Below are 25,800 nucleotides of genomic sequence, written 5' to 3' on the forward strand. Positions count from 1 at the left end.
AAGTAAACTCAAAAATCATGAAAAATAAAATTTTAAAAAATAAAACCAAAAATTAAATAAAAGGAAAGTGCAAAAGATGAGTCATAGCAATAAAAAAGAAAATTGGAAATAAACAGCAGAAGAAGAAGAGGGAGAGCAGTGAGCTCCTTCCTGCACCCAGGGCTCAGCACCCAGTGCCCCCCTCCCGCCACCCCCCCGGGGTTCCGCAGCCCCGCCGCTTGTGTGGCCACCTCCCCCCGGCCCAGAGTCCCCCCGGCCCGCGGTGACACCCCCACCCCCCGGGTCCCCGCGGTTACCTCGGGGGGCAGAGTCCTGCGGCGAGGGCGGGCGGGCGGCTGCCCCGGGCCAGGAGGGGTGCGGTGGGGACCGCGCCGGGGGGGGGACAGAGCCACGGGGCCAGGGGGGGACAGTGCCACGGGGCCAGCGGGGGACAGCGCAGGGAGCAGGGCCGGGCGGGCAGCGGGGAGGGCGCGGGGAGGCTGCGGCTGCAGCTCGGCCACAGGGGCTGCGCCCAGAGCGGGCAGCGGGGGCTCGGGGGCTCCCCGGGGCGGGGGGCGCTGGGGCCGCCGCTGCGCCAGGCAGCTGCCGGGTCAGCCCTGCTGCAAAGGTACAGAAGCACCGTAAAAACCGGCAGAAGTAACACTAAAGGAAGGGAAAATTCATAAAAGAGCAGAAGCGCCGGCGGGAGGAGGGGGGGCAGGGGAGCGGCGGGGGAGCCCTCGTGGTGCCGAATCCCCGACTTGTCCCACTGCACGACCCTCCCGGCGCTGCCTCCCCGCAATGTGTGCACCCCGCCCCTCCTCTGCTTCCCTTTTGGGGGCAGAAAAGTGGAATTTAGGCGCTTTCTCCCATCTGACCTGTGCAAATTTAAGTCGGACTCAGACCCCGGGCAGGAGAAGCTCTAAGGGGGCGCTGGGCTCCCTGAGGGATTTCCCTGCACCTTCCTGGCACCTCCAGCCCAAATTCAGCTACAGCCCAGTGACACCCTGGCAAGGGGACCTCAGAAAAATCCCCGAAGGCAGCACAGTACTCATGGGAATGGCAGGATGGGGATGGAGTGGTGGCTGCAGGAATGCAGGGCATCCTCTCCTCCCTGCCCCCGGGATGTGCTCCTCTCCCAGGGATGCCAAGCATCCTCTCCTACTGACCCCGGGATGCTGCTCCTCTCCCAGGAATGTTGAGCTTTCTCTCCCGCGAGGTTGTTTCACTGCCGGCCTCACTCACGGGGAGGACACCCGGCTTGGGGACACGGGGTGCCAGTGGCCTTACCTTGTCCGCTCGGCTGCCGGGGGGAAGCCGAAGCTGGTGGGAGGCGGGGAGGGCGTTGCTGAAATCTCCGGCGACTGCTCGGGAATGGGCGAGTGGGGCGTGGGGGGGAGCTCGGCGGGCGGGGCCGGGGGCTGCGTGGCCGGGGGGGCCGAGGTCGCCTTGCGCCCTGCTGAGGTGCCTCGGCGAGCCACCCACGAGGTGTCCATCACCCTGACGCCCATGCTGGGGACACAGAGACCGGGGTCAGCAGCATCCCGGCGGGAGGGCACTGCCAGCACCGCCTCGCCACTCCTTCGGGGTCCCTAAAAACGCCTCTTCCACCGGGAAACTGCTGGGAATGAAACTGCAGGACAGTAGGACAGGGCTGGCAGCGTGGGACGGGCTGGTGTCACTGACTGGCCACCTCTCCCTTAGCCCAGAACCAGCACCCACCCAGCGCCCCCCCACCAGCTTCCCAGCACCCTGCAGAGGATACAGTACCTTTGGATTTTCCTAAGGCTGCATGGGCAGAAACACAATTACTACAATTAAAAAATTAAAACTGGACAGTGCACCAGGAGAGTGGCTGCTGCTGGGCAAAGGAGCTGTGAGACTGAGAGAGTGGGGGCAGGAGGGGCATAGTGGGGACCAGGCTATGCCACTGGCTGGGACAGTTTGGGATATCTCCTGGGAATGGGGACATTTTTGGGATGGGGAGGGTTCTGGGGTGTCTTCTGGAACCAACTCGACTGTTTGAGGTCCCTGTGAGGTGTCGTGTCATAGAGGGCACATGTGCACAGGCTGGGAATGGGGACCTATCCCCTGGAGCAAATCCTGCAGACCTTGAGGATACCAGGACACCTGTCTCTGACATGGCACAGCCCCAGTGTCACCCTATTGGCCACCCCACTCCCATCTGCAGTGGGCCGGGGACAGGCACTGAGCCCTGAGTTCACCTGAGCATCCCCAAAAACGTGGCATAGAAAGCAGGGGGTCCCTCCACCCTAGGTCCACCCAACCTTCACCAGCTCAGTGCCACCCACCCCAAGGCAGTGGCAAAGCCAGGGATGCTGAACATTCTCTCCTGCTGCCCTCAGGATGCTGCTCCTCTCCTTTGGAGAATCCTCTCCTCCTGCTGCCCCTGGGATGGTGTCAAAGCCACCCCCTCCCTCTCCCCAAAGCCTGGCAGTGACCCTACCCATCCTTCTTGCAGAACTCCAGCATCATGTTGTCAGTGGCCACGCTGAGGGGCCGCCGGGCCTGGTCGTGCTGCCGGCGCTCGCCGTGGTCCATGTCTGGCGAGGGCATGGAGCTGTAGTTGGCATTGTGGTTCACATGCAGGGGGCTGCCGTAGTTCCCTGTCACGTTGAACTCGATGTCTGGGGGTGGGAAAGGAGCAGGGAGGGATGAGGATGGAATGGGTGTTCTCAGGGAGGGGAGGGATTGGAGGTGTTGGCACTGCAGGGATGCTCAGGGATGTCGGAGCAGCGAGGTTGGGCTCACTGCTGTGCTGAGTCTGGCCAGAGTCCTGCTGAGCTCCAGCAAGCAGAGAGAGCTGGCAAAACCAATTCTGGGAGCTCTGATCCCCTTCCCAGGAGGTCCCAGGAAGCCCATCCATTTCCGAGGCTGTGGGCACACCCTACCTCCAGGGAAGAACCAGTCGGCATGCTGGATGAGTGGCTCGATGATGCCCACGATCTGCAGCGACAGCGTCGTCATCATCTCCGTCATGTTCCTGCAGGGGCACAGCAGCTCAGCACCCCCTGCACTCCAGCAGGATTCCCAGCAGGATTTCCCCCTCGCTCCTTCCCCAGCACCCCTCACCCAGTGCTCACCCTTCTGCCTGCGGCCACAGCAGGTTGGGTCCCAGCACAATGGCCACGTTGCTCGGGGTCATTTTGTTCATATCCTGGTACTCGGTCAGCTTGGCCAGGAATTTAATCACGTACCTGGAAAGCAGATCCCAAACAAATCAGTGCATTGGTCACCCCCCTCTGTGTTCCCCCCCATGTCCCACTGACCCCAGGCTCACCTGATGTTGTTGTAGTTGGCTTTGGGCAGCTTCTCGCAGGCATTCCAGAGAGCTTGCAGCCGCTTCTCCTGCTCCGGGATGCTGCAGAGAGGTGGGAGATGCTGTTATCCCCCATTCCCACACTGCCCTTGGGGACCCTGCGAGACCCTCGGGCTGCTGCCAATATTATATAAGCAAATTAACCCCCAAAACCTGTCCAAAGGAGAAGGAAACCCATTGGTGGAGGTTGGATGTTGGTCTTCTTACCACCTCCCAGCTCTCAGACCCAGAAGAAACATCCCAAATGCTGTGAGCTCAGTCAAAAATAACCCAAAGCATCCCTGGGGACCCAGGATGGCCCTGCCCGTGTCCCAGAAGAGTGGGGACATGTCCCAGACTCACTTGGAGGCCTGGATCCACTCCTCGTACAACTCAAACGTCATGAGGGGCTCGGGCAGCTCCCGCAGGTAGGACTTGAGGGCTCCTGTGGCAGACAGGGGACACGGGGATAGGCACTGTGGGTGGCACTGGCTGTTGGGCACCAAGTGGTTTTGCTCCTGGGCACTTGCACTCACATCCCTCCCAACCTTCCCACCCATCCCATCCCAGAGCACTCGCTGCTGTCCCTGATGTGGAGCAGCCTGAGGCACTCCTGACCCCCAGCACCCACCTTGCCACCCCCCAGTCCCTCCTAGCACCACCCCAATTCCCTCCCTCTGGTGTTTTCCCACATCTCCACCACTTGTCTTGGCCTGGGACATTCCCAGCTCCCTGTGCTGGGAACAGGTTCCCACTGGGAAGCCAGGGTTCCATCCTGTGCCTGCCAGATACTCCACTCCCAGAGGGGAGCAGAGACTGGCAGGGAAATGCAGCCAACGCTTCAGAGCAGCCCCGTGGGTTCGGATCTGTGCTTGGGGAGGAACTTCTTCCCGAAGAGGAGAGAGAAGATGGGAAGTCTGACATTCACAGGAATCTTCCCAACCACTCCCTGCTCCTGCAGAGCCTCTCCTAATCAGTGTCACTCTCATTAGTGTGACCAGGGCCCCACTGCTGCCTTGGGTGATGGGTGTATCCCTGTTTTCTCCCTTCTGAGCACTGTAGAGGCCTTGGCTGAGGAGGGAACATGGGTTCTGTGGGGGTCTGTGCTCCTCAGGAGACAGCAGCTCCTGAATTCTACCATTCCCAGCACACAGAGCATTTCTGCACCTGCATTTGTCCCCCTGGACATTGTCTTTGCTGCTCAAAGACTCTGGGACAAAACAGGGAAGGGCTGAGGTCAGAAGGGACCTCTGGAGTCAACTGTCCCAACCCTGCTCCACCAGGACCCCTGGAGGTGGCTGCCAGTGACTGCCCTGGTGCCTTTGAGCATCTCCAAGGATGGAAACTCCACCACCTGCCCGGAAAACTGTGCCAGTGTCACCCACACAGTGACAAAGTGTCTCCTGATGTGCACAGGGAGCCTTCTGTGCTCCCATTTGTCCCCAGTGCCTCTGCTCCTGGCACTGGCACCACTTGAGAGAGCTCAGTCCCCTCTGTCACCCTCCCTGCAGGGATTTACATGCATTGATGAGATCTCTCCAGGCTCAGCATTCCCAGCTCCCTCAGCCTTCCCTCTCAGGAGAGATGCTCCAAGCCCTCCCTCATCTCCACAGCTCTTCCTGGGTTCTCTCCAGTACATCCATGTTCCCCTTGCAGCACCCTAGACTGGGGGCATCTCCTCCCTTGCCCTGCTGGCCCCACTCCCCCAGTGCAGCCCAGGCCACTGCTCCCTTTCCCTGTGCCACAAGAGCACATTGCTGGCCTGTGGTCACTTTGGTGGCCATCAGGACCCCCTGGGCCATCCCTGCCAAGGTGTTCCCGGAGTGTTCTGGTGCCAGGGGCTATTCATCCTCCAGGTGCTTTTCCTGGTGAACTTCTGCCCATCTCCAGTCTGGCCAGGTCCCTCTGGATGGCAGCACCTCTCGGGGGCAGTCATTGTCCCCAGGCTGCATCACCTGCCTGCTCCCTGAGGAGGCACCTGCCCCATCAGCCAGGCCATCAGATAATGAAGATATTAAACAAAAGCAGAGTCAGTCTCAATCCCTGCACGGCACCACTGCTTCCTGGCCTCCAGCTGGACTTGGTGCCACTGATGCCCTGTCAGGGTGCCCACAGTGGGTGCCTTGAGGGGCCACCCTGCCCCAAGGAGCTCCACCTGCGATGGCGTGGGGGTCAGCCGAGTACTCCTGCACATCCACCACGCAGCAGTCCAGGGCAGCCTTGAGCTTCTTCAGCTTGGAGGCTGAGGGAGCCACTCGGAAGAGACCCTGGGCAGAGGACATGGAGGGTGTTGGAGAGGACCTGGGGCTGGGGATGTACCCAGAGCCTCCCAGTTCCTCACCCCTGCCCATGGCCCCTTCCATCGTATGCAGCCAAGGGTGGTGGGACACGGGACCCACCTCCTCCTGCATCCCCACTGCAGCAGGGATTCACCTCCTCCTGCATCCCCATTCCAGCAGGGATTCACCTCCTGCATCCCCCATTCCAGCACGGACTTACCTCCTCCTGCATCCCACATTCCAGCAGCATGGTCACGCAGGCCTCCACGGGGAAGGCGATCTCCCGCCCGCTGACAGCCAGGTGCTCCTCCAGGGGCTTCCCAAAGGAAGGCTTCTCCATCCACGCCTCTGTGACAGGCAGAGAGGGCAGAGGAGAGGGGAGGTGGTGCCACATCCAGCCCCTCCCCAAAAGGCATTTGGATCACAGTTTTGGCAGCAAAATACTCTGGGTGTTGCTAATAGAACAGGACCCCACACATCCGGCCTGGGCAGCTCAGGAAGTGCTTTTTAAAGGTGAAATGTTTTCCAGTCATTACAGGATTTCAAAGGTGGTGGATAACATTTTCCACAGGAGTAGCAACAGGTAAACCTTTGCAATATTCTCCCCTTCTTCCATCACAGTTTAAGGCAGGAATATTTTGTGGGATAGAGAGAAATATGAAATATGAATCCCTCCCTGCCCTGCTGCAGCGACAGCAGCACCAGGAGCCCTGATGTGGGGAGGAGCTGCTTTTGGGGCCATTGGGCTCACTCCAACCTCAAGCTCCCAGCCTAGAGCCTCTGGATGCTGCACCCCCAGAGAGAACCCCAAGCCTCCCCTCAGTGTTGGGATTTCAGCTGCACTCAATGGAGATTTCCACAGAAGGGTTTGGGTCGGAAGGGACCCCAAAGCCCATCCAGTGCCACCCCTGCCATGGGCAGGGACACCTTCCACTATCCCAGGTTGCTCCAAGCCCCAATGTCTAACCTGGCCTTGGACACTGCCAGGGATCTAGGGGCAGCCACAGCTTCTCTGGGCACCCTGGGCCAGGGCCTTCCTACCCTCTCCATGCAGATGGATCCTTTACCCCAGCCAAGGGGAATGGGGCTGGGATCCCCTCCCAGGCAGGATGCAGGCAGAACAAGCCCAGGGAGGGTGCTCAGCTGTCACTGTGGGGTCACACAGAGCCTGTCCCAGGCCCTCGGTGTCACAAGTGGGAGTGGGACTGCCCTGGGGGCACTCACCCTGCTGGGCTTTGATCTGCGGCAGGAAGTTCTGCAGGAGCGCCAGGGATTTGCGGTGGTACTCAGCCTGCACCTCGATCAGCTGTGGGGACATGGCACCGGGGTCACCGCACTGCTGGGGACAGGGACAGGGCAGGGACAGGGACAGGGACAGCCCTGGGGCTGGGTGGCACTTACAGTTTGAAAATAGTTTGCATAGTCGACTTCTTTGGCCACAAAATTGTACATGTCAGCCGAGAGCTGGTCCTGCAGGGAGCAGAGGATCCATCACCGTCCCTCCCCGCCTGGTGCCACTAGCATGGCCCTTCCAGAGCCACCAGGAGGGACTAGCTTGGTCCCAGCAGGAGCCAGAGTGGCCCAGGGCAGGGCAGCCCCTGCTTAGGGTGTGCTCGGGATGTTGAGCACAAGACAGCACTGAGGGCTTTGCTTTCTGCTGCCCTGGCAACGTGTCCACCCTCGCCCCCAATTCCAACCTCAATTCCAGCCCCACTCCGTCCCAAGGGATCAGCACAGACCAGAACAAAGGGGCATCCAGAGCATCCAGTGAGCCCCTGGCACCAGGACACTGCCCTCACACTCACAGAAGAGGCTTTGCCTCTTCCCAAATTGCTCCCCTCTGGGAATCCCCTTGGACAACCCAACCAGAGGAAAAAGAGTTCAAATTCCTCCCAGCTGCAGCATCCAACATCAATACACTGAATATACTGGGGCAGCTCCCGCCTGTGCTGGGGTGCTGGAAATTCCTGGGCATGTGGGGCTGTGATGCCCAAAGATGGGAAAGACAGTCTGAGTTTGGGGCTGGATTTTAAAGGATGTGGGTTCTGGCTGTGTTCCTGGAGAACAGAGCCAGAATTTGAGACTCCCACCAAGCTCCATCTCCTGCCCCAAAGCTGTCCAACACCTGCAGCACCAGTTTTGCCCCAGCCTGTGGCATTTTCTGCCCCAAGGAACTTTGAAGTCACACAAAGTTCCTGGTGGGTTTTACCACTGGATCCCACAGTTCATGCCAAAAGTGCTGGAAGCAGCATCCTGCCATGCTCGGACACTTTTCCCACCCAACACAAGCAGCTGCATGGGTCATGGCCCTGTGGGATGGTGGGGGTGACATGGCTGGGTGGGACATGTGGGCTTGGCATGGGCCAGCAGTTCCCATGGGTGCTGGGGATCTAAACTGACTTAGAGAATGTCAGAAATTAACTGTGATTATTTAGGGTTCAGTGCATTTTAACTAGTTCACAGAGGGCCCTGCTTAAAACTCTGTGTGAGTGAACTTTAAATGACCTCCAGGGAGCAGGGGACAAAACGGAGACTGGATCCACTTAGCCCACCAGATAAGAAGACTCCAGGGAAAAGACCTTGAAGAACAGGCAACAACTAAAGGATGAGCTCTTAGGAGAGATAAGGTGGAAGGTAAACATAAACCAAGTTTGTTACACAAGACTGAAAGTAAGAACAGCTCTTGTCCTGTGTGTGTGGACATGGAGAGAGAACCCAGTGAGGAGTGAGAGGACCCTGGGCCAAAATTACCCCTGGACTGTGAGGTGGGAGGTTTGAAGAACAGGTGCATTAGCTGAAAGGGTTCAAAAACCCCAGGGTTTCTTTGTTCAGGGTCCCTGAGCAGCTCCACCCAGATGTTTCTACTGCTTCACCACTAAAACATTACATTATTTTTTCCTGGATTTGGGTGTCTGAGACCCCATTGTAGGAAATCTAAAGGAGAGAAATTTCTGTAACAGTTTGGTGACCCAGGTGGGAGCAGGCCACCACTTTTGGATCCTCCCATCTCCAAACATCCAACTGCCAGGAGTGGGTGAGTCCCCCTGGGACCTTTGGAGCAGGAGGCACTGAAGGGTGAGGGTTAAAACTCCCTGAGCAGGTTTGGTGAAGGTCTTGTGGGGTTTGAGTCCCTCTTGGTGTCACAGGAGGTTCAGGTTCCTCCCCCACTGCAGACTGAGCAGGGTCCAGGTCCCCCAACAGTGCACAGAGAAGGGAGGCTGGAGTCCCTCTTATCCCATGGAAAGGGATAAAGCCCCTCTGAGTGCTTGAAATTGATGGGAAGTGAAGCCAGCACAGAGAAGGCAGAGCCTTTAGCAGCAGGGCTGGATGTACTCCATGACAAGCTTTTCCAGGATGGGTTCCCAGGGAACAGGAGGCTCTCCAGCTCCAGTGGGATGTGGAGGATGGGGACAGAGGAACTGGGCATGTCCTACTTGGCTGGTGAGCATCACCCACTGCCACCATGCTGCACTGGCAGAGGAGGGTTTGGCACAGGCAGGGGGGAAGGAAAGATACAGAGCAGGGTGAGAGGAGAGGCTGCAGCTTTTCCCAGAGCCTGGGACTCCCCAGTCCCCCCTCAGCCAGGAGTGACCCCAGTACCCTGCAGATCTCCACTCTGTTGGCTGCCTCCTCCATCTCCTCCCTGAGAGCGTCGGCTTTGGCGCCCGAGGGCTGCAGGTTGCTGGCCAGGCCCGAGGACTTCACCGACTGCTGCCACCTGCGGGAGGGACAGCGACAGTAAGGAGCAGTGACCACACCCCAGCAGTCCGGGATGGTCACAGTGGTCCCCAGGGCTGGGAGCAGGGAGATGATCCCAGTCCAGGTGGGATTTAGCACCCACTCCCAACCCCAGCCGTCCCCATCCCCACAGCACTGCACACACTGGTCTCCAAGGAAGGAATTATTTTCAGCAGGACAAGGAGCCTTGTCCAGGTGGGAAGAGAGAGGATGGGGATGGGAGAGCCTGGGCATGATGCTGGGGACTGTGGACACCTCTCAGACCTCTCCCAGGGCATGTTGTGGAGTGGAGGCTTGGTAAACTCAACAGTACCATGGGACAATCCCGAATCATCCCAGCTCCCCTCAGTGCCCTTCTGCAGGGGCAGGAGCATCTGGCTCTTTGCATCAGAACTCACCAAGACAGGCAAAAAAGGTACAAAATAACCCTTTCTGCCAGAAAAAATTATGCTTTTGCTGCAGTGGGCAGGCAAGGAAAAGGAATCCACGGATTTTGCAGACAGGAGCAGAAATTGTGGCTCATTGCAGAGCTTGACACAAGGCCCACAGTGACACAGCCAGGACTTCTTGTCCCAAGGGAACTGCCACGGACCCAGGAGCTGCTTCAGAATTTTTATTGCTTGTGAAGCAATTGAAGGCACTTCCTACCTTGTCCTAGAGGAGTCCATGTCCAGCACGAGCTTCGCCAAGTGCTTCCTCTGCTTTTGGATATTTGGGATTTCCACCTGCAGCAACACAAAGGAACGGGAGGAGATGGACATCCCTGGAGAGGTGTCCAGGGATGGGTCACATCCCGGGGGTTTGGCTGGGGTAAACTGGGTGGGTAAGGATGCAGTTCCTTTATTTAACATCCTCAGGGAAGTGGCCCAGCTCATCCCTCCTCCATGTCCCACTCAGAACGTATCACACCTCGACAGCCCCAGCTCCAGAACCAGAGACGAGTATCCCTGGGGGATCAAAGCTTCCTGCCCTGGGGAGCTGGATGAGGGTAGGAAAAGGGCTCTTGGCGATGGCAGTGCAAAGCCCTCCATGCACAGGCACTGCTTCCCAAAGGATTTGGTACCAGCTGGAAGCCCTGGACCAGCAGCACCACAAAGTTCCCATTTGTGCTGGGGAGGACAAAATCAGAGCCAAGCCCAGGAGGTTTTGCTGGGTGTAACAGGAGGGGAAAAGCATTGGGTAAAACTGAAAAACAAACTTGTCAGCAGAGGGGAAAAGGAGAGGAGAAAGAAGCCCACAACAAAGGGAAGCGTCTGGAGCGTGGAAAAACGGGTCAGAAATAGGAGTGTGAACCCACTGTCCTCAGGAAAGGCAGGAAGGAGGAAGAGCAGTGGGAGCAGGGAAAGGAACCTGGCACGACATGGCACCAGGGGCCAGGAACCAAACAAGCTGCCAAAGTGATGAAATCCTGCCTTCCTCCTTCAGGTGGGAGTCCCTGACACGGTAACACCCCAGGGACACCCAGGGACACCTCAGGGACCCCCTGCTCACCTCAGCCAGCACAAAGAGGGGCTCGATGACATCCCTTTCCACCTGCAGCTCGAAGTGGATCAGCTCCTGCGCCAGTTTGTCCTCAGCCTCCCCGCACAGCCGCAGCATCTTCCTGCAGGGACAGGGCACAGTGGGGAGGGGACAAGGGCATGGCACAGGGCACAGCTGGGGGCTGGCACAGGGGACACTGTCCTGCACCCACCGGGGTGCAGGGGCACCCAGCACCCCCGGGGCTCTGGGCAGTGGTGCAGGGCAGCCCCTCCTTGGCAGAGGGTGGAGGGAGGGTGGCAGCCAGAGGACTGTGGGCACCTGGGGAGTCAGGAAAGCTCATTCCTTAAGTATTGCACTTACAGTGATGTAATAACAATTAAAATACTATACTGTTATATTGTGACATATTATTAGCTATAGCATTATGCTATATATTAGTATTATATTATATATTGGCATTATGTTATATATTATTATTAGCCAGTCTGAAATTGTATGGATGTTACATAGATATAAAAATTACATAAAATATATAAATAATAAATAAAATATAAATACATAAATAATAATGAAACATATATAAGTATGCACATAATAAATAACATAGAAATATATACTATATACAATACAAAAATATAAAGATATAAATATTGATAAATCATACATAGGTCTATAAACAGTAATAACTCATATATATAAATCTATAACATGTATAAATATATAATGTCTATATATGCAGTTCATGTTGTATGATCACAGGATCACAGCCCATACAAGCAGAAGAGGAATTAACTATGGAGATCCCCCCAGCCCCTCCAACCCAGCAGTGAATCCCCGGTAATCTGGCACCAGAGACAAGGAGCAGCAGCATTCCCAGCGTGTTCCCAGCAGCATTCCGGGCACATTCCCAGCAGCATTCCCAGCACCCCCTGCAGAGTCAGGCCCTTGGGCAGCCCCAGCCCCCTTACCCCAGCAGGGAGTCGTCCCCTAGCACGGCCGAGCCCTCCATCAGACACTGCGCCAGCGTCGTCAGCGGCAGCTTCTTCTGCAAGGAGAGGGGCTGCGTTCCCACCCGGATCCCCCTGGATCCCCGAATTCCCCGGAGCCCCAGCCCCGCCGGCCCTCACCGAGCGCTTGTCGGCGTCCAGGCCCTGCTGGCCCTGCAGACAGGCTGTCAGCTTCTTGTGAGTGCTGTGGGACACCTGCTTCACCAGCTCCAGACGCTTCTCCACCTGTGCAAGTGATGGAGCCCATCACCGGAGTATCCCATCACCCATCACCCTGGGATCCCATCACTCCAGGATCCCATCATCCCAGGATCCCATCACCCCAGGATCCCCTCATCCCCCTGGATCCCCTCATCCCAGGATACCATCATCTGGGGATTCCCTCATCCCCCTGGATTCCCTCATCTGGGGATCCCATCATCCCAGGATCCCATCACCGGGGGATCCTCCCTGGCTCCTGCAGACAGAGGGGACTCATTGCTTTTCCATCAAAGCCACTGGAATTGCTGCTGCACTGATGTGACACCCTGGAGTCCAGCCCAGTCCCAGTGCTGGGATACTGCCGCCCCATCCCACCCCCAGAAAAGGCTGGAGCTGGATCCAGAGCAGCCTCCCAGGACCTGGAGTCCACCCCAGCCAAGCCCTGCCAGTGCCCTCCCCTGGGGCTGGAAGTGCTCTGATTTGCCTCTGCATAGATAAAATTGAGCAGTTCATCCCAAAATTTAGCAAGAGAAATCAGTACATGTAAACAACCAAAATCTGCTGAAACACAAAGCTGACACATGCAGGGAAAACATGGAAAGCTTAAAGTTTGGGCAAATAATCAGGAGTATTTCCTGATGTTCAAAATCTTGGGGAATGATCTGAGTGAAAAAGAAAAGAAATACCCCCTGCCTGGAAGAATTGCTGAATGTCAGGGGAACGTGGGACTTGGGCTGAGCTGTCCTCCACCACTATAATAATATTTACTACTAATAAAATATACTATATATATGTGGATATACTTTATGTAAAATAATATATAAAATATTTTAATATATTTAAAAAAATAAAAGATCTCCATGTTGCCTGGCTGAGGTAGAGAAGCCTCTGTCCTCCCTGCAACATGTTCCTTGCAACACATATATGAATCTGTATATAAGTATATAAATATATTTATATTAAATTATATAAACTATATATTCTTATATAGACCTGTCTGTATATGTGTTGGAAGGAAGTGGAATGATGGTCAGAAGGGCACCATGCGGGTGCACACCCATTTAGGTGATTCAAACGGGAGTTAGTTAGAAAATTAGTGCAATCACGACTGGTCCTGTGGGACACACCCAGACAGGGCAGCCCCAACTGCCCTGAATTGCCTCCCAAATGTGTCATAGACAGTGCTGGGGCACAGCAAATGGCTTCCCACTTCCAGAGGGCAGGGATAGATGGGATATTGGGAATGAATTCCTCCCTGTGAGGTTGTGAGGCCCTGGCACAGGGTGCCCAGAGAAGCTGTGCAGCCCCTGGATCCCTGGCAGTGTCCAAGGCCAGGTTGGACACTGGGGCTTGGAGCAGCCTGGGATAGGTGAAGGTGTCCCTGCCCATGGCAGGGGGTGGCACTGGAGGGGCTTTAAGGTCCCAAACCAAATCACTCTGTGATTCCATGGATTCAGTGATGGATTTGGGAATTCACATTCCTTTGCAGGCATTTTCCCAGCTGTCCCTCCCTGCAGGATTCCCTGCCCCGGGAGCAAAGAGCCCCAAGCTGAGATGTCCCCACAGGCATGAGCTGAGCAGCACAGCCACTGCTCCATGCCCCACATGGCTCGGGGTGTTCTGCTGGAATTACCTAAACCAGCAGCTCTGGGAACCATCCCCTGCTGTCACATGTCCCTTCCCTGGGCAGGACATGGAGCTGCAATCCGGCCAGCTGGATCAGGCTGCCTTCCTGGATGGATGGATCCCATTCCAGCTGACCTGAAACCCAGCCTGGGAAAGGGCTGGGATGCTCGTGGGAGGGAGGTAGTGCTGCTTACCGTGCTCCCAATCCCTCCTCCTCCTCCTCCCAGCCCCTCTCAGTGCCCTGGGACACCACAGCATCACGAGGGAGCTGCTGAGGGAGGCAGCACCCACAGGAGGTGCCTGCGCACCCATGGACACCCTGGGACGGCTCCCAGCAGCCTCAGGGAGCCTCACCTGCAGGAGATCTTCGCTCAACACCTCGGTCTTCTCGGCTCTGCAAGACAAGAGAGACAGAAACCAGTGGTGAAAGGTCTGGGATGTGCAGCAGTGCCCTGTGCACACCACTGACCCTGGAATGTGCTCTTCCATCAGGATGCAGGAGTGATTTAAGCATCTCTGGTCCCACCAGCCATCACCTCATCTCCTAAAGAAGCCAAGGATGGAGCATCTCCATGGCTCACTGCCAGGTACTGCACCAAGGCAGGGCCTGCCTCTGATCTCCCCCTTATTTTTATGTTATCCCCGGGAAAACAGGGATGTGAAATTCCCAGCTGGAAGCGGGCAGTGCTGCAGAGAGGCGCTGTGTCTGCACAGCAGTGCAGCTCCCTGGGCTCTGTGCTCCCTCCGGATCCCAAGGACAGCGCGTCCGCACGGCTGAGCCTCCTCACACGGAGGCAGCCATGGGATGTGCAGCAGCAGCTGCTGCCCGGGGCCTTGCCAGAGCCCTTCCTGCTGCTCACTGGAGACACATTTACAGCTCCAGAGCCCAGGGCATCCACTGCGTTCCCGAGGGAGGAGTGCTGGGATGCAGGAGGAGACACAAACCCGCCATCCTCAGCCCACGGACCCGCAGCATCCAGAGCCCAGGGCCTCCTGCACCACAGCTGCTCAGGCTCATTTAAACCATCACATCCGGATAATTTATTCCTTTTCCCAGGGTTTTTAACAACTCCAGTGCATCCTTTCACTTGGAAAAATGAGCTCTGGCAATTTGAGCTAGGGCAGAGCTGTCATCCAGCCAATCCATCCCCAAAGGTTCATCATGGAACACTGAAGGCTTGGTTCTGTCATCCTGAAAAAACACCTTTATTTCCTGAGTCTGGGCCCTTCCTGCCATCCAAGCTGGATTCTCAGCTTGCAGAGAGGGAGGGAAGTGTTGAAACAGTGGAAATAAAGAGCAAGCAGAGCAAGGTTCAGACAGCGAGCCTGGCGTGGGAACTGCTCATCCACACATATATCTCATCCAAAGCCTTGCAGAAAGTGCAAATCACAGCATCATGGAATGGGTTGGGTAGGAAGGGACTTAGAGCTCATCAATCCACCAACTGCCATGGGCAGGAACACCTTCCAGTATCCCAGGTTGCTCCAAGCACTGTCCAGCCTAGTCTTGGACACTTCCAGGGATCCAGGGGCAGCCACAGCTTCTCTGGGCACTCTGTGCCAGGGCCTCACCAGATTAACTGCATTAAATCTGCTTTGGGCATGAAAGATGTCCCAGCACCTGATTTAAGGTGGTTTAAAAACAACTTTAAAAAAATTAAATTAAAAAAAACCCAGTTACTTTAATTTTTAAAGTAAGTTATTGAAATGAACAAATTAGAATGTCTCTAAGGAGCACTATCCGCCTGGGAGCAAGAGCTGAGCAGCTTTGCCTCCTCCTCTGGAAATCACCTTCACTTTCATTTAGACAGGATTGGAAGTGACACAGAATTAGCACTAACAGGGAAAAAAGCAGCAAATATCCACGGGCACAGCCACAACGTCCGTCCCCAGCTCGGGATATTTTTAGCATCTCAAAGGAGTGGGAGGTGGCAGGGAGTGAGGCACCGCTGGCACATCCCTGCTGCTCACTCCTCAGGAATCACTTCCACACTTTCACATAAAAAAGGCTTTTTTTCCCTGTGTTTTCTCCTCTCCCAGCCGGGTGGTGGGTGGGATTTGCACATCCCATGGTCCTGTGGGCAGATCTCTCTCCCAGCAGCCACATCCCAGCCTGTGCTATGCTCTGAGGTGTGTTTGGGAAGCAGAAAATGATGTTTCAAAGAGAATAACAAAAATCTGGCCTTGATTTGTTTTTAAGCACATCCTCAGTGTGAGCAACCCCAGTGGTTTCACCCAGTGAGAGCATCCCCCTGTGCCAGCCCTGCACACCCACAGATGCTCCAGCAGGCAGGGGAGCCTACCAGGGAGGAATTTGGCCTTTAAAAAGGGGGGGGAAATCAGGCTGCAGTATTTTATGGACTGGGATAAGCAAAGGGGCTGCCAGAGCTGCCCAGGGTTGTGCAGAGCCATGGGAGCAGCAGGAGTGTGGCTTTCCCTCCCTGGCTCCGGCAGCTGGGGGATGAGTTCTCGGGGACATCCCACAGGCAGCAGCAGGCAGGTGGCAGGGCTCAGCAGGTGAAGGCTGGACACAGCCATGGGGCCAGGTCCCACATCCTGCCAGTCCTGGCAAGTGGCACCCAGAGCCATCCCGTGCTCCTGGGGCTTGCAGCACAGGGACAACACGGCCCCAGGAGCCACCATGGGGGGTTTCTCCACAGCCAGAGCAGGGGACAAATCTCCTGCCCTGGGCCACCTGCATCCTACAGGTGATGCCAGCAGCAGCCACAGCAGAGAGCTCCAGGAGGAAAGCCCTGCCCTGGGATGCGCCAAAAACCCCCAAATAATTCCTGCCAGCACTCCAGAGCCTACAGATCCTACCCAGCAGCACAAGAACCAAGTGGTGCCTCCAAACCCTAGCACGCCCAGTACAAGCTGGGCACGTGGACATTTCATGTGTAAAAACTAAAAATTATCATCAGCCTGTTCCAGCGACATCCACAGCTCTGTTAATACCACCAGGAAAAATCCCATTATATCCCTTAACCTTCCTAAAACCTTAGCCTAAAGTTAACAGAGTTTTACAGGAGCTCACAGGGTTTTATGAGCCATCCTGTGAGCAAGGGATGCTTGGTGGTGAATGCACGCCCTGCCCAGGAGCTGCCGGGGACATGGAGACTCCTGCACAACCTGGGATCCATCCTTCTGCTCTGGGGGGGATTTTTTGGGTCCTGAGCCCTTTTTGGAACTCAAAGATGTTCAAAGAGGTGCTTTGAGATGCTCAAAGAGACCCCTTCCTGGTACCCAGGTGTTTCCCCAGGGCACCCAGTGGGGATAAGGAAATATCATCCCACTGCCTTTTCTGGAGAAGCAGGATGGCAGCATTTCTCCAGGGATTTTAACAAAACATTTCCAGTGGCCTCAGCCCCGAGCATCTCCATCAGCTCTTCCCCCTTCCCCAAATCTCCCTGCTTTGTGTCTCACTCTCTCTCCCATGTCGTGCTCCAACCAATCCCACTCGAGGATGGGTGATGGTCCCTGTGCCTCCCCCAGCTCTCTCGCCTTGGTTATCCATCTGCAGGGAGAATCACTCACCAAAATCCCTGGATTCTGGAGCTCCAGCTCCCTGTTTGCTCCCCAGCACTGAGTTCAGACCATGTGGGACTTTGGAGCCCAAAGCACAAAGGTGCTCCCGAAAGCTCAGCCCTCCAGAAACCCCCGGCAGCACCAAGAGGAGCCGGTCCGCATGCAGCCCATGCTGGGAACCCTGTCTGGCTCCTGTCTGGCATCTCTGCTCCAGCCTGGCATCTTGCTCCCAATCCAGGAAACCCCCAGCCCCTCCAGGCACACGCAAGCCCATCCCCAGCACCTCCCAGTTCCTCCCCAGCACCGCCCAAGACCTTCCTCAGCACCTCCCCGTCCTTCCTGGCATATCCCAATTCCTGCCCAGCATCCCACCAGTCTATCCCCAGCATAGCTCCACCCATCCCCATCATCCTCCAGCCCCTCCTGGCAGTTCCCAGTCCATCCCCATTCCGCCACAGTCCCTCTCCAGCCTCTCCAGTCTCCCCAGTCCTCTCAGTGCCCCGTTACTAGCTCTGTACAAGCAGCCAGAGCCAAGCAGGGATGAAGCTGCTCGAGGGGTCACACAGACCCCTGAAGTCCAGCTCTGCCATGAGGTGACAGCAGTCCCAAGCCCAGGGGACCCCAGGCCCCAACCCTGCCCATGGGAGGAGCTGAGCTCCTGCCTGCACAAACCCACCTCCTTTACAAAGGAATTCCTGGGGGTTCCAGGGCCCCATGAGGCAGAACAGAGGGACAGAGATTCCCACATCCAGTGGCAACTAGTGGCTACATCAGCCCCCCTTGCCCCTGTCCTGGCAGGGATCTCACCCCAAAACCCCAGACCCCAAATGATGCTCAAGGTCTGGCCCATGGGAAGGGACAATACAGTGCCTGGAGCACTCAACCATCAGAGCAGGCAACTGGTGGCACCAGTAAAACATCTCCTCTGGGCACCAGTTGAAGCCAGGATCAGCTCTGGGCAATCCTTTACATCCATTTATTTCCTCACGGATATTTCCATCCCCATGGAATGGATGAGGCCAGGGCTCCTGCACCAGGACACTACACCCCTGGGCAACTGGAGACAGTGGGATTTGCTCATGCAAGGCACTCTCAGCACAGAAGAGCCCCCAAGAGAGGGGTGCAGGGACCCTCAGTTTCCCTGGCTGGTCCCTAAACCCCAAAACTTCATTCCATACAAGTTACATGCATCCTGTGGGAGCATCCCTTGGAGAGGCAGCCAGCATTCCCAGCTCCCAAAGCTTTCTTTCCTCTTTCCTTTTGACAAATAAAATCCTGATCGCCCCCTTCCCCTCCAGATTTCCACCGGAGCTGTTTTTCTCAGCACAAAGCTAGGCCCTCCTCAGGCAGCATCCAGACCCTGTCCCGGCAGGCAGCTGGAGAAAAGGGACAATGATCATGGAGAGTGTCTCGGGTTAGAGACAAATTTTGGAGAGAGTACTCTGAAAGAACACCCCCCTGCCCCCCACTCCAAAGGAAAAGGGTTTAAGCACTTCCTCCCCTCACCACAAAAAGAATTTCTTGGAGGAAAGTGAAAAAAATCCTATTTCTTTAACAAAACAAAGCAAAATGCCCACAAGGCATGGGGAAAAGGGAAAAAGGAACTATTAGGTATTGAACCTGTGAAGACAGCTGATGGATTTAGAGTCCCTTCTTTCCTGGGCTTAGCTCCCAGGAACGGGCAGAGTCACTCTGGCAACTCCCTGCAGGGTCCTGCCAACCGTCTCTCCAGGGGTCATCTGATGTTGAACAAACAAGCAAGCCAAATGGTCCAAGAAGAGAAGAAAGGCAGAATCCAGCCAGGATGTTACTCCGCAGTCCCAGGGAAAAGCTTCTCCTTAGCTAGCAGCCCAAGCAGCAGCAGCAGCAGCTGGAAGCAAGAAATCACTCTCCTCCCCACACTCCAAGGCTGAGAAACCTGGGGGAGAGTTTCAAAACAACCCCACGCCAGCAGAGCTTCTCCCAGCTGCTGAGCACAGTTTTTAAACTGACAGGAATCCATTTCTGGTCATAAAGCAGACGACATGGAATACAGGATTGTCATAACCTCACCCTAAGACAACTAAAGCCAGTAAGCGGGGGACACAGCCATGGCACGCTCAGGCATTCACTGCTGCACAAGTTCATTGCTGCAAGCAGAAATCAACACCAATCAAATTGTGTTGATTCCCAAATAAATACATGAGTTTCCAGTGCCTTGACCAGGGGAGATGCAGCAGAGCCAGTGCTTCCCTGGAGCATGTCCTGGTGCCAGCCCTTCCCTTCTGGCTGGACCATCCATCGCTGTCCCCTGCCACCATCTCCCTCTGATGCTCCGGCCACCCACAACAGGGAGCTGTGGCCCTTGGATTTGACCCTGAGCTGGCAAAATTCTGAGCATGGCAAGGATTTCATGGCAATTTATCTCTGAATGGGAAAAGCATCATGCCCGGCGTGGGGACAGCAGGAGCAGAGATGCATGTCCTGAGGCAGAGTGTGGCTGTGATGCCCCCAAAAGCCCCTTGCCTGCATCTCCTCCCCAAATGCTCCTTTCACCCCAGCCCCAGCCACCCCTCGTTGCAGCCTGCCCATAAATATTTAATCACCAATGCTGATTCCCTGATTTCTCCTTGCTCCAGCTATTTTTAAATAGCCCCAGTGCTGGAGAGGGAGGCACAAACACCCAGCCAAGGCCGTCCCGTGCCGGCAGTGTTAATTCCCAAGGGTGTGTCTGTCCCACATCCTACACAGATACAGCAGCACTGCCTGGCTCCCTCCTGGTCCTGCTGCATCTCCTTCCAGTGCCTGGGGGAAAATTCCAGGTGTTTGAGCCCCCAAAGCCCAGAGGGGAGGCTGGGGAGCCAGGCTCTACATCCCCTGGATAAAGCACTGAGCATCCTCTGCATTGGCCAGAGGGAGGAAGAAGCCCCTCGGTGTCATCCACACCCCTGGAAGCGCTGGGCTCCGTGATCCAGGGTGGATTCTGGTCCAAGGCCACGCTGTCCCCACCTTCTGCTGCCCCCTGAGCTCTCCTGGCCAGCGCATCCCTGGGGACACAGATCCCGGAGGCTCAAATGGGACCCGCCGAGCCCCAATGGAGCCGCGGATTTTTCCCGGCGCCTTTTTAGCGGGCACGAAGCAAAACATCAAATATTGATATCCTCAAATCGCTGCTCAGCTCCCCCGGGAGACAGCTCCGACTGCAACATCCAGCGCGGCGCGCGGACACAGCCCCGCCGGCGCCTCCTCCGGCGCGTCCCCGGCTGGTCGTGCCCGCGGGTGACACGGTGTGACGGCCCCGGTGCCACACCCGCGGGGAAGGGCAGTGGTGCCCACCCAGCGGGCCCAGGGCCAGCGCTCAGCCCGCAGCAGCAGAGCCAGGCTGGAAAAGGAGGAGGAAACAGGCAGGGAAAGCTGGTCCAGCTTTCCTCTATCCTTCTGCCCGCAGCTGGGAAAAGCGAATGAATCAAAGCAAAATGGGGGACAGACTCCGAAAGGCAGAAAAGCCTCTTGTCCTCATCTCCCGCCTCTCTCCCGGCTGGGAGCTCTGTGCTAGCATCCCTTTGGCACGGGATGCTCGGGGCTCTCTGCTCCTGGCGCTTCCCTCCCCGGGGCCGCATCCCGACCACGCTTCCATCCCGATTTAGAAATCGTGGAGAAGCCCCTGCAGAGCGCAGAGCCCTGAGGCTGCTGGAGCAGGGACAAAACCCTCAGCCCGCTCCATGAATATTCCAGGTTGTCAGCGCTGCCTCCTTGCGAGGAGGATAAAAATATCTCCAGGGCTGCCGGGATCTGCCGACTCCAGAGCCCAAATCCCAGGGGGTTCTGCTGACAGAGAGTCGCTGGCACCCCGAAGTGCAGATGGGGAGCCCAGCTATTTAAAGGGTGCTGTTCCCTTCTGCAAATCCCATTTGAAAAATCCCAGGTGGTGCCTTTATTTCCCTCTGTTCTTATTTCGCGCAAGCAGAAGAAAATGTCCTTATTTCTTGCCGGATATTCCTGCTGCACCAGGAATAAACCCTCAGTGTTTAAAGGCTTTGTCTGGACGTGCAGCAGTCCTGGTGCTTGAAAAAGCATCTCCCTGAGAGCCACCGAGGTGACATCCAGCCCAAAATGCCACCACTGCCTCCGGGAGGGAGGAGACCTCGTGGGATACTCAGAAAGGTCGAGGAGGAAAAATCCAACCCCTCCAAGCTTCCACCACCATTCCCGGTGTCCTCCATTCCCTCTGTGCCATTTGGGAACCCAGTCGTCCCACTCTGCACGTGGCTGCAAGTGCCTGTTTTAATCCCCATGGGAAAAAATCCCTGTTGAGCCAATTCTGGAAAATTCACAGGGCTGTTAGGGCTGCTGGAGTGAGCACGGTGCCACTGTGGTGGCATTGTCCCCCACCCTGGAGCCAGGGTGTGACCCCCCATTGGGATAGAGAAACACAAATAAAAATAAAAGCACTTTGCAGAAAACCTCCTCAGAACGTTCCACAGCCACTCATTGATTTCTCTTCCCCTGGCCCCTCACAGACTGGCAAAGGAATTCATCCCGAGTTTGGATAACAAGTGTGGCACTGGGCTGGGCTGAGCATCCTCAGTTCATTTTTGGTCAAGTGAAATGACAAAAAAAAAACCCCAAACCCAAAGTAAATTAAGTAAATAAATGAAAAGGAAAGGAAAGGAAAGGAAAGGAAAGGAAAGGAAAGGAAAGGAAAGGAAAGGAAAGGAAAGGAAAGGAAAGGAAAGGAAAGGAAAAAAAAAAGAAAGAAAAGAAAAGAAAAGAAAAGAGAAAAGAAAAGAGAAAAAAAGAAAAGAAAAGAAAAGAAAAGAAAAGAAAAGAAAAGAAAAGAAAAGAAAAGAAAAGAAAAAAGAAAAGAGCCCAGCAGAGCATGGTCTGCTCTGACCTGTCCCTCCCACTCCCAGACTGGACACCTCAGTTCATGTGGGAGCTGCTTCTCTCCCCAGTGGGAACAGGAGCTCCATGCTGGCTCCCAGCATCCAAGTGGAGCCAGGAAGGGACATGGTGGCACCTGAGCCAGGGAGCTCCAGACTGGATTTGGAAAGCAAACAGTTGCTTCCTCACCTAATCCTGACCCCAACCCTGACCTTGATCCTACCCTGACCAAAAATTCCCCACTTCAGATCCTTATCCTGAACCTGATCCTGGCCTTAACCTTGACCCTGACCCTAAGCCGTACCCTAACCCTAACTACAGCCCTGACTCAGACCTTGTCCCCGTCCTCAATCCTGAGCCAAGCCCTGAGCCTCCTCTCCTAACCTCAGCCCTGTCCCTTGGTCCCTCTGTGTCACCACCTCACAGGGACAAAGGGCTGCTTCCATGCATCCCCTCAGGCTCCTGCTGGCCCATGGAAAGGGATTTCTCTTCAGTCCCCTTTCTTTCCTTCCCTTTTGTTTTGGAAACTGCACCACCTAAAGCAGGAAAAGCCACCAGGAAGCCACCAGGAGCTGGGGCACCTCTCTGCATACCCCGTAGGGTGGCTGGGCAGATGTACCCACTGTCCCTGCTGTCCCCACTGTCCTGGAATGCAGCAATGCCCCCAAGAGACAACCCCCGTGTGAGAACAGCCCTCAGTCTGAATCAGTATCCATCCTGGTGATCCCCATTCCCAGACTCAGGGGCGCTGGCACTGCAGGGGGACAGTGATGCACTGGGGTTTGGTGACAAGGAGGAGCCCCAGAGCTCAGAGCCCCAGAGATTGTGGTGTTTGTCCCCCAGTGAGCCTCTTCCAGGGAAACAGAACACCAGGGTTCAACTATTATTCCTTATTAATTATTCCTCAGCTCCATTAATCATCCCTCATTTCTATGTATTATTCCACATTTCCATGTGTTATTTCTAATTTCCTTTTCTTTTTTCCTATTTTCCACTATTATGCCTTATTTCCATATATGAGTCCCTGTTTTCATCTATTATTCCTTAATCCTATCTATTTTTCCCAATTCCCAGCTGTCTGGAGAGGACTGCTCAGGATCCAGAGTAGGAAGACGGATAAACATCAGCCCATGTTTGAGATGGGCACCAGCAGAGCCAGGATGAGGACAAGGATGCTCCCCAAGCTCCAGCCAAGCCCTGAGGAGGCTCCAGGTGCCCCATCCCGGGAAAGAGAGGCCACATTCCACATGCTGGCGCTGGCACAGGGGCAGCCGTGCTGGTACCTCCAGAGCCTCCCAGCTGCCCAGCACATCCCCTAAGAGGATTAGGGCTTTATCCCAGCCCCCGGCCCCATTCTCGGGCTGCAGGGAGGGCACAGCAGGATGCTCTGGCAGGATGTGGGAAGGAGGATGCTCCTGACCCTGTCAGAGGCACCATTTTGGCGGCACGGATGTGAGCAGTGCCCAGCTCACGTCTCCCACGCCGTGCTGGGGTGCCTGGGGACACTCTGCCGTGCAGCCCCCATTCCCAGAGGTGGGAATGTGTCCAACCCCCCGGAGGGGCTGGAGAGGGAACCTGGCCTGGTGCAGATACCATGGCACAATCCCACCCTCTGTCCCTGAAACAGCCTCCCCCTGCTGCTCCCCCACATGAGGCAATGCTGGGCAACCAGTGCTCCCGCACCACATTGCCACAGCGTGATCCACGTGCCAGGTTCCCTGTACCATGATCTCACACCATGCTCCTGGCACCACATTCCCTGTGCCACACTCCCAGACCACGTTACCAGCACCATATTCCCTGTGCCATGACCCCACAGCACGCTCCTGCACCATGCTCCCGCACATTCCCTGTGCTAAGTTCCCTGTGCTGTGCTCCCACACCACACTCTAACACCACACACACTTCACAGTCCCAGACCACATTCCCACACTGTGCACCTGCACTGTGTTCCCACACCACTGCTGTACTGGAGTCCCACAGCACACTCCCACACCTGATTCTTGGGGCTCCCAAGCCACGTTCCCTGCCACATTCCCATACCTGCCCAGCATTCCTGCAGCCCCGTGCCGGAGCCACTGCCATCCCAGTCCGTGCCTGCTCCGGGCAGTGGGACAGCACCTCCAGCCTAGCCAGGGAGCCGGAGCCAGCGGGATGTGCCCCCAGTGCCATGGGGGACACAGGAGGGACACGACGGGTGCCAGCAGAAGCCCCGGGAACGCTGAGGGGATGCGGAGCCACTGCTCCGGCTGTGCCAGTGCCCCAGTGCCGCGATGGGAAGGGAAAATAAATAAATCCTCTTCCCGCGCCCCCCCGCTGCAAAATCTCCAGGAATTACACAACAGCCACCATCAAACCCAGGCCTGGTTGTGCACCGGCGCACACAGCACTCCTGTGGGCATTCCCATGGGCACGGCTCCGGCTCCGGAGCCCCGGCATGCCCCTGGCCCCATAGCCAGCCAGGGCCACCCAGGGGTGCTGGAGGGGGCAGGGCAGTGGGGCACCCCACAACATGGGGGCTGGGGGGCCCGGGGAGTGTCCCCGCAGCCCTAGGACAGAGGGGACAGGCAGGGCAAGGGGACAGGCAGGGGGAGAACAGGGGAAGGCAGGGAGCAGGGGGCAAAGGGGGGAGGGAGTGGGGCAGGGCAGGTGTGGAGGGACAGGCAGGGGTTAACAGACAGGCAGGGTGCAGGCAGGAAATGGGAAGGGAGGAAGTAAGGGGTGGGCACGGGGCAGAGGGGTAGGCAGGGTGCAGGGAGTGGGGCAGAAGAGGGGCAGGGAGAGGGGCAGGCAGGGAGCAGGGAGAAGGGCAGGGAGTGGGGCACGGGGAGGACAGAGGTTGTCGGTGCAGGCATGGAGCAGGCAGGATGTGGGAGCAGGGCAAGGAGCACACAGGGAGCAGGAAGGCTGTGGGGCAGGCAGGGAACAGGCAGGGCGGCAGGGGCTGTAGGGTGGGCAGAGCGTGGGCAGGAAGAGGGCAGGCACCAGGCAGGGTGCGGGATCAGGGGCAGTGGGGCAGGCAGGGAGCAGGCAAGGAAGCAGGCACGGAGCAGGAGCAGTGGGGCAGGCAGGGAGTGAGCACTGTGGAGTGGCAGTGGGGCGGGCAGGAGGTGGCAGTGGCACAGGTGCAGCACCAGGGCACTGGAGCAGGAAAGGAGCGGGGGTGGAGGGGCAGGAAGGGAGTGGGCAGGGAGCAGGCAGGATGTAGTCGGAGTGTGGGATGCGGGCAGTGACGCTGCCAGAGTGCGGGAGGGGAGTCAGGGCAGTGGGGCAGGCAGGCAGGAGCCAGGATCAGGGTCAGTGAGGCAGGGAGGACACGGGTGGGGTGCAGAACCAGGGCAGTGGGGCAGGCAGGACACATGGGATTGGGGCGCTGGGGCAGGCAGGGAGCGGACAGGGCGCTGGGAAAGGGCAGGTGCGGGTGCGGCGGGGCAGGCGGGAGCAGGCAGGGTACGGGACAGGGGCTGTGGGCAGGGCTGGGCTGGGCAGGGGCCGTCCTCATCCCATCCCATCCCATCCCATCCCATCCCATCCCATCCCATCCCATCCCATCCCATCCCATCCCATCCCATTCCTACCTGCCCACGGTCTGGTTGGCGAGCTGGCGCATGCGGTTGAATTGCTTCTTCATGGTGGCGGCGGTGCGGGCGGTGCGGGCGGTGCGGGCGGGCAGCGGGGCCGGGGGCCGCGGGCCGCCCCTCCCGCATCCCCGCCCGGCTCCGAGCCGGGCCGGGCCGAGCCGAGCCGAGCCGGGCCGAGCGGGCCCCGCCGCCCCTGCGCC

At 56.9% G+C, this 25,800-nt stretch overlaps 1 protein-coding gene across 4 annotated transcripts in view; it reads right to left on the reverse strand.

Moving 5' to 3' along the window:
• ARHGAP44 (Rho GTPase activating protein 44) overlaps nt 1–25,781 on the reverse strand; it is a 29,323-nt gene extending 3,542 nt beyond the window's left edge. Inside the window, exons 1-18 of one of the 4 annotated variants that reach the window (XM_085078032.1) lie at nt 25,598–25,781; nt 13,986–14,025; nt 11,925–12,029; nt 11,766–11,842; nt 10,807–10,918; nt 9,964–10,040; nt 9,178–9,295; nt 6,979–7,047; nt 6,802–6,883; nt 5,798–5,925; nt 5,454–5,565; nt 3,662–3,743; nt 3,281–3,361; nt 3,084–3,197; nt 2,892–2,983; nt 2,447–2,627; nt 1,750–1,767; nt 1,270–1,491 (exon numbers count right to left, since the gene is read on the reverse strand). In XM_085078032.1, the coding sequence (XP_084934158.1) occupies nt 1,270–1,491; nt 1,750–1,767; nt 2,447–2,627; nt 2,892–2,983; nt 3,084–3,197; nt 3,281–3,361; nt 3,662–3,743; nt 5,454–5,565; nt 5,798–5,925; nt 6,802–6,883; nt 6,979–7,047; nt 9,178–9,295; nt 9,964–10,040; nt 10,807–10,918; nt 11,766–11,842; nt 11,925–12,029; nt 13,986–14,025; nt 25,598–25,650 (1,763 nt within the window). In that variant the 5' untranslated portion in view covers nt 25,651–25,781. Of the gene's footprint in view, nt 1–1,269; nt 1,492–1,749; nt 1,768–2,446; nt 2,628–2,891; nt 2,984–3,083; nt 3,198–3,280; nt 3,362–3,661; nt 3,744–5,453; nt 5,566–5,797; nt 5,926–6,801; nt 6,884–6,978; nt 7,048–9,177; nt 9,296–9,963; nt 10,041–10,806; nt 10,919–11,765; nt 11,843–11,924; nt 12,030–13,985; nt 14,026–24,062; nt 24,277–25,597 lie in introns of those variants that run through there. The other 3 variants (XM_085078030.1, XM_085078033.1, XM_085078031.1) reach the window with 3 other exon arrangements.
• Nucleotides 25,782–25,800: the final 19 nt, after the last annotated feature.

Source organism: Lichenostomus cassidix, chromosome 18, assembly GCF_008360975.1.
Source record: "Lichenostomus cassidix isolate B80296 chromosome 18, HeHo_3.0, whole genome shotgun sequence".
Classification (NCBI taxonomy): Eukaryota; Metazoa; Chordata; class Aves; order Passeriformes; family Meliphagidae; genus Lichenostomus; species Lichenostomus cassidix.